This window comes from Ceratotherium simum, chromosome 7 (genome assembly GCF_057802395.1).
Source record: "Ceratotherium simum simum isolate JZ-2026a chromosome 7, ASM5780239v1, whole genome shotgun sequence".
Classification (NCBI taxonomy): Eukaryota; Metazoa; Chordata; class Mammalia; order Perissodactyla; family Rhinocerotidae; genus Ceratotherium; species Ceratotherium simum.
Genome location: NC_141906.1, coordinates 5,514,640 through 5,526,833, shown reverse-complemented (window position 1 = coordinate 5,526,833; position 12,194 = coordinate 5,514,640). Strand labels below are relative to the sequence as shown.

The 12,194-nt window shown below is 34.9% G+C and overlaps 1 protein-coding gene across 1 annotated transcript in view; it reads left to right on the top strand.

The window, feature by feature from the left end:
* The window catches only part of ANO3 (anoctamin 3), a 268,473-nt gene that overhangs the window by 161,031 nt on the left and 95,248 nt on the right, over positions 1 to 12,194 (top strand). The window contains exons 6-8 of the mRNA XM_014783643.2: positions 1,216 to 1,316; positions 6,869 to 6,913; positions 11,793 to 11,924. Coding sequence (XP_014639129.2) covers positions 1,216 to 1,316; positions 6,869 to 6,913; positions 11,793 to 11,924 — 278 coding nt within the window. The remainder of the gene's footprint in view (positions 1 to 1,215; positions 1,317 to 6,868; positions 6,914 to 11,792; positions 11,925 to 12,194) is intronic.

Sequence of the window (12,194 nt, the reverse complement as noted above, 5' to 3'; positions counted from 1 at the left end):
GAATATAAAAATTGTGCATTTTAATTTTGAAACATATGATTTTAAACTAAACTGATAAATTTCTTCCATACTTTTGAGCTTTTGATGTTGACATGTTTCTTGACAAGTTCCATCTAGTTGAACTTTAAATGAACAGCATTAACCAAACAGAGTCCAGCTGTGTCTAACCTGGCACATGTGTCCAAATGGAAGCAAATAGCAGTTCTTTTTCACAAATGTTCAGCTCCTGTAATCACATGAAGGATGAGCTCTGTGGAATTCATTGCTAGAATGGCCAAAACTTGTTCTGTGTCCTGTGGGCCTCAGACATTGTAGGATCTTCAGAAAATAACTGTCTAGACTTCTTGTAAAAAAGTAGAATATGAACATGAGTGATATGTAATGCCAAAGTAGTCAATTATTTAGTTAGTTACTTATTTTAGACTACTGGACCAAATCTAAGAATCTTGAAGATTATCTGGTTCAGAAAGACATCTGATTCTCTCACTAGTGATATAAGCAAAATATTCAGAACTATGGAATCCAATTATGAGAATTCTTAAGACTTAGACCATGATACACAATTTTGTAAAAAGCTCTGTAGATAATTCTGATGCACACTTGACTCTGCTAAAAAACCTCTTGTCCATCAAAGACACTTAATTTCTTATGATCTCCTGATACAAGTAAAAGTGGGCTAAAAGGTTAGAGTAAGTGTACAAATTTGACAGCTCTGTAAGGTCACGGACTTGTATGCTTTATACTCCATTTTTTCCCAGGATTTTCATAGCACCTAGCAAGTAGTAATTTTTCAGTAAATTGTGGTAAAAGAGTAAATGAATGAATTAATGAATGACTGGTGGAAAGTGTAAGTGTTTTCTACCCCTTCTGAGCAGGAATGAGAGGATTATAATGAAGTGTTCATCGAGAATAACTTCAGATTCCTAATTGGCTCATGATCATTCTGATTAGGGATTCTCATCTTGATAACGATCCATATAAGAAAATGCACTAACTCATATAGATGATTATTTCCTATATACAATGGCATTATTACATTTTTATTAAGATTTTCCTGTATTAAGAATTTTTTATTCATATAAATTCCTTTTAAATGAGTGACAATGATTCATGGGTAGCCAAGGGGACAGTGTTCTGTCCTCTCAAATCAAATTGTGGCATGATATCCTCAGCTCTGATTCTAAATAATGGTACCTGTCTTGCTATCCTTTGCAGCCAGCTGTTGCAAACCCTGATATCATGTTTATTAAAATTCACATTCCATGGGACACACTGTGCAAGTATGCAGAGAGGCTAAGTATCAGGATGCCCTTCAGGTACTTTCAAATTTTATTTCATTCTATCTCAATGTATATTAAGATAAGTCTGGTTTTTGCAAAACCTTAGAGCAATAAATGTAACCCTTTCTAGAGAGGAAATACTTTTTCTTCCAAAGGTAAGGCTTTTTGAACAGTTTTTTTCCTTATAATTTTTTTGTCTAATATGGTAAATTTTCTGGTTCCCTGGACATTTTATGTCATTTCTAGGTGACTTGCCTACAGGGATGGAAAACCATTCGTTTTCAAATTTTAATTTATAATCCCCAAGAGCAATCTCATTTCCTATTTCATATGGGTAGATAGAAATCCCATTGTTTTAGTGGAAGTCAGGAAATGTAAGTGTGTAACATCCTTATGGATACAAATAAGGTGTTCTTCTCTGTACGGTGGTTAGCAAGAATTATTCCTCAGGTGCAATTCAACCAGGATGGTTTTTAGCTCTGTCCTCAGTACCAAAGGATAAATGGTAATGAGAGGCCAGCTCAGTTCAAAGACGTTTCATTCCTTCCTATAGGCAAGCAAAGATTGAATAGACATCAGTTTCCCTCTATTGTGTATCTTGTGTTATTTGCAGAATGTATCACTTTCTTCCATCACTTCTTAAAGTAAAATTCAACAGTTTTCCTACTATGTGCAAAAATATGAACATTTACACTTATTTGGAACTCAATATGCTTCATCAGCTGCTAAGAAGGTTTAAAAAGTTTCAAAGTAACAGGATACCAAGTAAATGAGCCTCTAGATAATGAATATAAATGAACAGTAAGAGCGCAGTTCAAAAATGTGGAGAAATGTCTCAGACCTAGTAGCATGGAAGAGGCCAACTTTGGTAAGAGTGCTGACATGCTCATATCTCATGACAAGCCTTTACAGTATGCAAGATAAAATATGAGATATTGATCCCATCTTTTTAGTTATTTGAAACACCTCAGGCTTTGAAAGATGCAACCACAGTCATTGCCCACAAACAGAACTTGATTGAGCCTTGTCAACTACTGAGAAAGCTTACTGGCAATATTAGAATTATATGCCTAAATTGGCTCACGTTCCTGCTTGGCTAAAGGTTTAAAAGTTCTCTATACAGATGATATTTAGGAGATAAGCAAACAATACCTCAAAGAGCTTGGCAAAAAGTAATGACAATAAAATAAAAGCAAAAGGAGATATAAAGGAAAGAAGTCTTTCTAGTTCTTCAGCACCTTATGCAAATGATAAATAAGTTACTAAGAGAAACTAAAGTTTGTACATGTCTATGAAACTTGGTCCTTGAAAGAAACAAATCAGTGCCTATGCAATATTGTGTTATGATGAGATAGTTTGAAGTCTGCAGAGGACTGCTTTCAATTCGGGTCATTATATTGAACTGATCCTGAGAGCACAACTAGGTAAGTATACCCTTGTGCTACCCTACATTTCTTGACTTCTGAAGTTTTTCCTGTTAACTCTATGTCTCCTTCTAAAAAGTCTTTTGAACTACTTACCTGGGACTTATGACAGGCTGATAATGGGAGAGTACTTGCCATGTGCTCTGTCTGATTTCTTCTTCTTGGTCTGTACATATTCATGATACACAAAATCATGCAGAATTAAAACAAGGAATAAATTTTAAACTATGAAATTAGCAAAGAATTTCAAGTAGTAATCTTCAAGCCTAGCACAGATATGGTAAATAATCACCTTTATTGATGGTGGGAGTCAAACTTCATAAAATATTCTGAAACTCAATTTGAAAATATTTTCTGTGAGCACTAAAAATTTTCATAGCCTCCACTTTTTATCTTAATAAGATAATTGAAAAATGTGTAGAAACATTCCTTGAGATATTATTTATAATTGTGGAAAATTGAAATATCTTCTATGTTCAATAGTAGAAGATTTAAGTAAATTAGACTATACCCTGCAATAGAATGTAATTCATTTATAAAATGAATGGGTACAAGGATTTCTTAATTATCTAGGTAAATAATAAATAATAAAATTTAAATAAAATGTATATAGGATATGTATTTATTCATGCGATGTGACGTCAACAATGTAAAATGCATAGAAATAAAATTGGAAGAAAATATAATATGCTAAAAATGATTGCTTCTGAGTGGAATTGTGGCTCCCTATTATTTTATTTGTTTACATCCTTATGAAATTATTTATTTTTAACAAGTTCTAATTTGACTGCAGGATGTAAACAAGGATGCAAAAGAAGTGCAACACCCAAGACAATGACCAACTTTCTGATATCAGATTGAAATTGCTAAAGAATTTCCAAATTAGCCTGACCGATTTTGCATGCCTTCATCCTGCCTCTATTCCTGTGATTTCACCATTGTTTCTAAGAAAAGTTATAGTTGAATTTATGCACAAACTAATTTCCTTGTAGATCTAAAGGGAGGAAACCCTTGGAGGCTATCACAAAGCATGCCATTGCAGTGGGTTTCAGTATTCAGGTTCAGTTCAGGTGGAGTGAACGTTGTGTTAAAACATCTCATCAGAAAGTGAGCATGTCTTCCACCTACCTCCTCTGGATGTTATACAAAACAGATGTTTGCCAGGAGTCCAGAAGATTGCTTCCTTTTTTGCTATCCAAGGGGGAATTTGGCATCATTTGACTGTTAGATCCTGCCAAAGGCACTTATTACTAATTTGCAGTTATACTTTCATTCAAAGAAAAAGTAAATGTCAGTTAACATGTTTGCTTTACCCCAGGTATTTGACATTTATAATTTCAAAGATAGTTTTTCTTTCTTCATCAACATACATTCAAAGTATGCTCCTTCTGTTGTAGTCTATGGGGAAAAAGTCTTATAAAGACCATGGCAACACAATTTTGGTGTCATGCTTTTCGTATAGCCCTTTCCACCATCTCAGATGGATTTTACTAACTTTAAAAATTGAAAGTCTGTTAGAGCACATTGGTCTCCTTTCTCTCATTTTCCTAGCTCTTGCCTTTTCAGATAAGTTTTGAGGAATTCTAATTGAAGAATAATCAGTATTCTCATATATTCTCATTTTTTAAAAAAATCTGTACCAAATTTAATTCCTTTGTTTCTTTTCCTTAGAAGTTCATTAAAAACAATCCCCTTGCAAGACTGTGAGTGTCCTCAGTTTGTATAAATTAGATCTTAGGTCTCTAAGCTGTGTGCCATATTGTCCTTCCATCCCAGGGGAGGTTTTGAAGAAGGAGGTTTTGCTCTTTATAAATGATATTCATGTTTTATTTCCTGGTAAGATTGCATTTAGCCAGCCCTGGTGGTCTCATGGTTAAGATTCGGGGCCCTCACTGCTCTGGCCCGAGTTCATGACACCACCCACCTGTTGGTTGTCATACTGTAGCAGCTGTGTGTTGTGATGCTGAAAACTATGCCACTGGTATTTCAAATACCAGCAGGGTCACCCATGGTGGACACACTACTGAAACTTTTGGAAAATGCCATTGGAATTCTATAAATATTATAAAGTATACACTCTTTTCCAAAGTGTGTCAGAGTAATACTAGTGTCAGAGAATCTTAAGAGAAAAATATCCTGTGACCAAATATGTTTCTGAATTTCTGAGTTAAACATAAGTTTATTTACTGTAGGAATTTTTAGAAAAGTGGTTCTCAGTCTTTAGAGTGCATCAGAGTCACCTGGGAAATTTAGTAAACATGAAGCTTCCTGGAACCTACACCCAGGGATTCTGGCATATTAGGTCTGGGATAGGATTGGGTATATGCATTTTTAACAAGCATCCCAAATGACTCTGTTACAGATAGCAAAGAAATATTGTCTTGGAGATTTTAATATTTTAATAACTCTCACAATTCTTATAAATTTCAAGAGGCAGTTATACAGAACAGCTTTTCCCTAACTTCCATATGATGATGGAATTTTTCTTTTATCATAATATGAAAGTGTTCTTGGGGAAAACAGTTTGAGAAATGCTGGAACACAGAGTTCTTTTAGAACATCTTTCCAGTTCAATTTAAATAATAGATGTAGCATTAACTAGCTCAGTAACTCACTTCTCATTTATTTATAAGGAACACCTGAAATTTGGGATAGCAGTCAGCTCATAAAAAGAGAATGCTATTCAAGCATAAACTAAGTGGCAAAGTGTTTTCATGATGACCAATTCAATTTCCAATTGTCAACTGTTACTGCATTTAAAAACACATATACTGTCTTAAAATTAAAATATATAAGAATAATAAAGAAGTTAAATAGGAAAAATACATATCTCTTTAGCACAAGATTTTTTAAAAGATTTATGCATAAAAAAATTTACTCATTCTTGGCTATTCCATCTTTTTATTCAGGGTTGAAACCTACATGTTATATTTCACAAAGAAAAGCTGAAAATTTATTCAGAAAAAAATATTAGTTATAACCATTCCTGCAAAAGTTTTCTGCTAACTTACTGTATAAACATGAATCTCGAGCATTTTATCTAAATTTTCTGCTTGAACAAATGTGTAGAATTTTATATACCTAAATTTTCTAGCTATTTCTTTTCTTGATTATTCTTCCAAAGTAAATATGGCCTACATATTGGACTTGATATTTCAGAACTAACCAAGAAAATTTCAGAGAATTAAAATAGTCCACATTTTCTGGTTTTTATCCTATCAGGAAGGACTCAGCCTGTATATTCAACATTCCAGAAATATGAAGTACCACTTTCGTTGTGTTTCTTTTGATTCAAAGACGATGCCTATTTATTCTAACCCCTGTCACGTTAAAAGGGTCAAATGTGTTTTAAGATGATTTGGTCATCCTGTGGCTTCTCAGGCTGAGTTCCTAGATGGAGTCAACCTCCCCTCTTTCCTCAAGCTCCTTCTCCCACAAATATTTTAAACATAGTAAACTTAGGGGGAATACTTTTAACACATGAAGAGCAATCTTTTTATCCCAATTGGGATTAAACTTAGATAACTTTTTTATGCAAAGGATACTTCATTCAAAAATAAAATAGCATAAAAACATACAGGGAACCCAATATATAGACTAGATAAAGTGGAGGGGCTCTGCTTGACAAAGAGCAAGGGACGCAGGGTCCCACCCATGTGACTGCCCTCCTCTCTTGGCCCGGCGGGCATCTCCGCATGTGGCTGCTTGACAATGTGAAACACTGGTTGGAAACAGTGATGGAGATAATTATTTACTTATAATTTTGAGTGGTTATTGTAATAGGTAGGTAGGTAGGCAGCTAGATAAATGCTGCCTTGATGCAAGGTATAAAATAGCAGAATCTTTCCAATGAAAAATTAAGGGAAAAATAAAGAAAGCTCTGTACATGAACAATATGGAGTTAATAAATTACAGGATGGAGGATTATGGGTAGGAAATGATTTGGTCCTGCAGGTTCATTTATTCAGAAGAACTGAGGAGAATTTCAGTTTATTATTGACTTCATGGATTAAAGGTACACAGGTATATTGTTGGGGTAGTTCATGTCTTTCTTAAGCATATGGAAGTTGGAGTATTAAAATGCTCAATATGATTGAATGTTGTCACTCACTGATTTCACTATTTTCATGTCACTTTCCTCAGCTGATTTCTATTATTTTTCAGGAAAAAGTCTTATTACACTGACCGGAGGAGCAAATCAATGGGCAGGTTGGTGGGTGATGCGTAATTTGTTTACAACCAATTTGTCATTTGGGGAAAAAATTAAAAGAAGACGTTTGACTACCCATATCAGCAGTTGTAAATTTCAGGAAGAACAATTTTATTGATTTGTTCAAAAGATTTCCAAAATGACTTATGGCAAATTTAACAATGTTTGAATTCAGATAATCTCTTTTTTCTATTTACCATTGCAATTCCTGCAATCCTCCCTTGATATAATGTTGTGGAAGGAGGATTTTAATTGCAAGTTAGCATTTTAGGAGATTTTAACTTTAAAAATAGTTATAAAACCAGGATCAAGGTAAATGATGACCCAGCAGAGACCTTCTAGTTCATTCAATCCAAATCTTGTATTTGACAGAAGTGGTAAAGGAAGGACTAGCATCTGGAGTGATGAAGTGGTTTACCGAGGCCGTGCAGCATCTTTTGAATCACAGACTTGTTCTGATTTTACCAACTGAAGCTGCTTCTTTTATTCTAGTATTGAAAACAAACTTCTTTTCAAGAGCTTCATCTCAAAATAACTTCTCTTTACGTAGTGTGATAACAGTAACTATGACAAAGGAATTAATCAAACCACAACCTTGAGACAGAAGAAACTCTCCCACCCCAATCCCCTTGGCCCTGTTTCATGGAGGAAATGAGCTTCCGTTTAATGAACGCTAAAAACAAAGGGTTTCTTACACATGGCTGTTTTTCTGCTCATTGCAAAAGAATCAAGTAACAGAAACAAAATGTGAATGTGGTAGAGTATGCCCTATTGAATAGTTGACAGGGTATTACAAGTCAGAATGACACAAAAACTAGAAGAATCATTTAGTGTAAATATCAGATGATTTTAGGAAAGGATTCAATAAATCTAATTCCTTTAGCAAAGAAAATGGCTGGATATAATTTAGGACTTTAGGTAGGAAAAAATTGAATTTTAGAATAGAGACTATTGATCTCTCTTAAACATTAAATTTAGGTGTGGTAGGAATGGGTGACAGAAAAGTAAATCATAGGGGGAAAATACTAGAATGAATATTAAAGGAATTAGTATTCAAATGGCTCTTTAAAAAAAAATTATTAAATGATGCTCCTCAGCCAGGTCAGATTGTTCTGTTTGTAAAGTTAACATGCTCAGATTAGAATAAGCTATCATCATTTCCCTGTGCCTATTTGGTCCTGGTCTATGTAGTAAATTTCCAAAGTTATTTTTACATAACAAAGTCAAAGTCATTGGAATATACTAATATATAAATTTACAACTGCAGGTTTTTCTTGTTTTCCTCTGCATTTGCCTGCTTAATGCTGGATAATGCTGTTGATAAAATGTCTTTGGGTTTGCTTCCTTGTGCTCTATAGAATTAGTAAGATTTTGCTACTGTATAATGAGTGGGTTTTCTGATAAACAGGCTTGTTTCTTTCAGAGACTTGCATAAGGATAAAATCCTGCATGTTAAAATAGTAACAAATGTCTATTTTTGTAATATTGTCATAATTTAGTTTTAGAGTAAACTTATGTTTAGAATGCCTGATAAATCCTAAAGAAACACTTTTAGTAGTGTAAAAAATGTTCTTTTTTTCTATCTTGGTGAAACTTTAAACTGGAAAAATGAACACTTTATTATGTGTCATGTTTCATTATATTTTGTGTTTATTATTTTCTGTTTAATTTCATTAATGAAAATTCAGTTATCAGTTATTCCAAATGATTATTAAGGTATCCTAAACATTACAATAGCCTACCGCTTTACAATGTACTTATTACAAATAATTCTCTTTGTTCCTTGACTTTGCAGATGCATATGGGGAGGGTAGTGAATAAATAGGAAAGGCATTTATAAGATTATATGACATATTAAACTGAAAAAAAGGAAGTCGTGTTAGTTGCCTGAGTTTAGACTCTCTTAATTAAGGAAATGACTGGTTTTGATTTTTTTTAACTTTACCTTTGGAGAAGAAAATTTAAACACCGGGTGTGTGTATCGTCATCACTGTTAAAAAATTATAAAACCCAATTTGTAGACAATCAAAGAGGGAAACAAAAGTCAAATATGTGCACTTAGATTTCACTTGGCTTTGCCTTTCTTGAAGTGGGAAAGAGGTTTTGTGCCTGGGTGTTTTGACCAGTAAACACTGGGGGATGAATAATGTACAGGCAATCATCCAGCTTTCGAAGATCATCATTTCTCCAGGCAGGTTGACAGGAAATGACTATAGTTTTATTATTGCTGCTATTTCTTATCAACCTGATCAGGGAAAACAAATGAATCCGTTATCACCCCTCCCCACCACCCCACACCTCATCCCCCGGCTTTCACAGCTGATTTGGTAGAGTTTGTGCTCTGACCAAGTTCTTTTGACCCTTTAATCCAGATGTCTTGTCAATTTCCATAGAATTCCCTGCTTTCTACTGATTTTAGCAAAAGAACTTAAAGCTCTGTTAGAAGTCATCTTCACGTTATGCCATGAAATCTTGAGCCTGCAAGATGGCCAACGTGATAAACATTTGGTAGAGTGTAGGTACTGCGTTCAGTTACGCTGGTGGCTTGGTGGTGGGAGAGATGGCTGTAGCAGCAGTGGTAGTTCTCCTTTTCCTCCTTATGATCATAAACATTCATTGAGAGCTTGCTGTGTGCTGGGCACTGTGGTATCAGACATCACCTCTTTAATTTTCAAAATAGCACTTCATTTGAGAGATGAGAAAAATGAATGAGAATAAAGAAATTAAGTAATAAACTAGAACTTTGCATCCTGTCATTCAAATCCAGGCCTGACCACATGTCACTATCAGACATCATTTGCTTCTCCATCTTCTCCGTGGAAAGTATGTTCGAAAAGCCTAAACTGATAACATTGTTTGTTTTCTGTAAAAAGATCAGTGATGGTCTGAAAGTCCTTTTATTTCATTAAGATTTTTTTTTAATTCCCATTCATTTCTAGTATGTTCGTAATTATGTCAGAAATACTAGGGCCTTGGGTGCTGTGACTCAACAGCAGTTTCTAAGTTCATTCAGAATGCCTCCTTCTATTTGAGCCTTCTAGCCACCTAATGATGTCGGACAGATGGAATTACTTCCTCTCGTTGGAGATGAGAAACCTGAAGCTCGAAGATTGGAAATGTTTGGCTCAATTTCAATGACTGGCAAATTCAGTACTAGAATACTCATCTTCCAACTCCTACCCATTGTTTTCTTCACTATGCTAAGTTTGAAAAGCTGGAGTAATTGCTATATTCAGTGTTTTCTACATGTCTGTGCACTAGTCACTGGGATATGGAGATATTTTGTGATTTCAGACGCTTTCTCTGTAATGAGAAGAAGTAAAATGCACACCTCAGATACTGTTGATTTATTATTTTAGACTAGAAAGAAATGCTTTGGTTCCTCCAAAACCAAAAATTACTTGGCATCTAAATAATAACCTTACTTGGCAAAGGAAAGGCCCAGATTCTTTCACATGCTAAACTTTACATCAAGACTTGATTCTTATTTCAAATTATATATGGTAATTTTACCATAATAGACTTGCATAAAATAATTCCTAAGATACAGTATTAGCTGCCTGCACATTGCTGCACTAAAGTTTAAGCAGAGTTGGCCAAACAAATATTAAGATACATTGTACTTGTCTAGGAAAATATTCTATCCTGCTACTTTGATTTACTATTACAGAAGCCAAAAATTGCCGGAGATGAAACCTCATGAACATTATGTAAATATTGCACATTTTTTCAGTAAACACAGCTGTTGTTAGAGTAGCTCAGAATTTAGATTTTCAGATTCAATCTCTGGAGTCAATATCTCTTTCTTTTGCTTTCTTTTTTTCTTCATAAAATAGATATGATTCCAATCAGTATATACACCACAGTAGAAATGGGTTATGACTGTGATCTAAAGCTGAGGCCACAGTGTCCTGATGTGAGATTTCCTAAGACAGTGTCTTAATGTTATAGACTGGGGTCTATGCTAAATCCACTCCTCGAGGTGCCATTGGTAGGTGGCAGCTTGAGCATCCCCGAGGAGCTGGTCAGAAATGCAGAATCTGATGCCCCACCAGGTCCACGGAATTAGCATCTGCATTTTAACAAGATCTTCAGATGATATACATGCCCATTAAAGTCTTAAAAATAGGCAAAGCTTTTGTACAAAAATACAGAGCCTTTGTCTTGCAAAGGCTTTTTGCCTCAACTTTTCTTGTTGTTAGTGATCAGGTTTAAAGTAAAACACCAACTCACAACTCTCCAGCAAGGTCAGTATTATTACCTTTATTTCATGAGTGAGGAAACTGAGGCAAGAAGTTAAGTAACTTGTACAGGTTCACACAGCTGCTATGATGCCCAGCTGCCTTTGAACCCAATTTTGCTTGACTCTCACACCCTTGCTGTTTCCATCACACTGGGGGCTCCCAGCCTTGCTGAATGAGTGTGTCGTAGCCATGTATTTCTTTTCAGTCTCCACTTTTATAGAGCCACATTGCTGCAGGTTTTTTAAAGAATCAGGGAGTGATCTATAGCTGCATAGATATAGACATATACGTACATACATACACACACACACAAGTTTAATAAATATGTCATGCTGCTTCTATTGTTTTTATGTTCTTTCCTACCACCATCTTTATGTATGATGATTCTTTAATATTTTCCACAAGATTTTTCTCATGAAGATAACCTAATTACTCTGAAATAGTTTAAACAAACTCAAGATTTGCTTTGTTTTGGAATTACTTTCTTTTGTGTGGGAACAGGGAGAATGCATGTGTGTGGATGTGAGTGTGCGTGTGTGGATGTCTTTTTGAAACTTTTTCAGAACGGTTGTGGAAGGTAGACACAGCTCTGGAATGCAACCTAATCTAGTTCTGAAATGTAACTTTGTTCCAGGGTGCAAAGTTATTTTAGAAGAATCAAAAAATGGATGTCCCAAAACCCAATGGTTCTCGACAAGTCAGCTTTTCCAGACCTGGAGGACTCAGACTGCTATACTGGCCCCTTCAGCCGTGCACGGATTCACCAGTGAGTTCCCTTCTCTTCTCTCCCACCACCTGCCTTGGCACCTTGCATTATCTGAGAGTTGTTGATAGAATAAAAATACCTGGAACCAATTTCATCATTTTCCAAATAAGTCAGAATGTATCACTGTATTAAAACGTACACCTAATTTATGAACAACACTCAGTGAACCTTATTAATTCTTTATCAACTATGATTTAGAGACATTCAAGAAATGAATAATTAATTGTAAACGCATGAGCTGATGGTCTAGCTCCTAAGTCTTTCAAAATG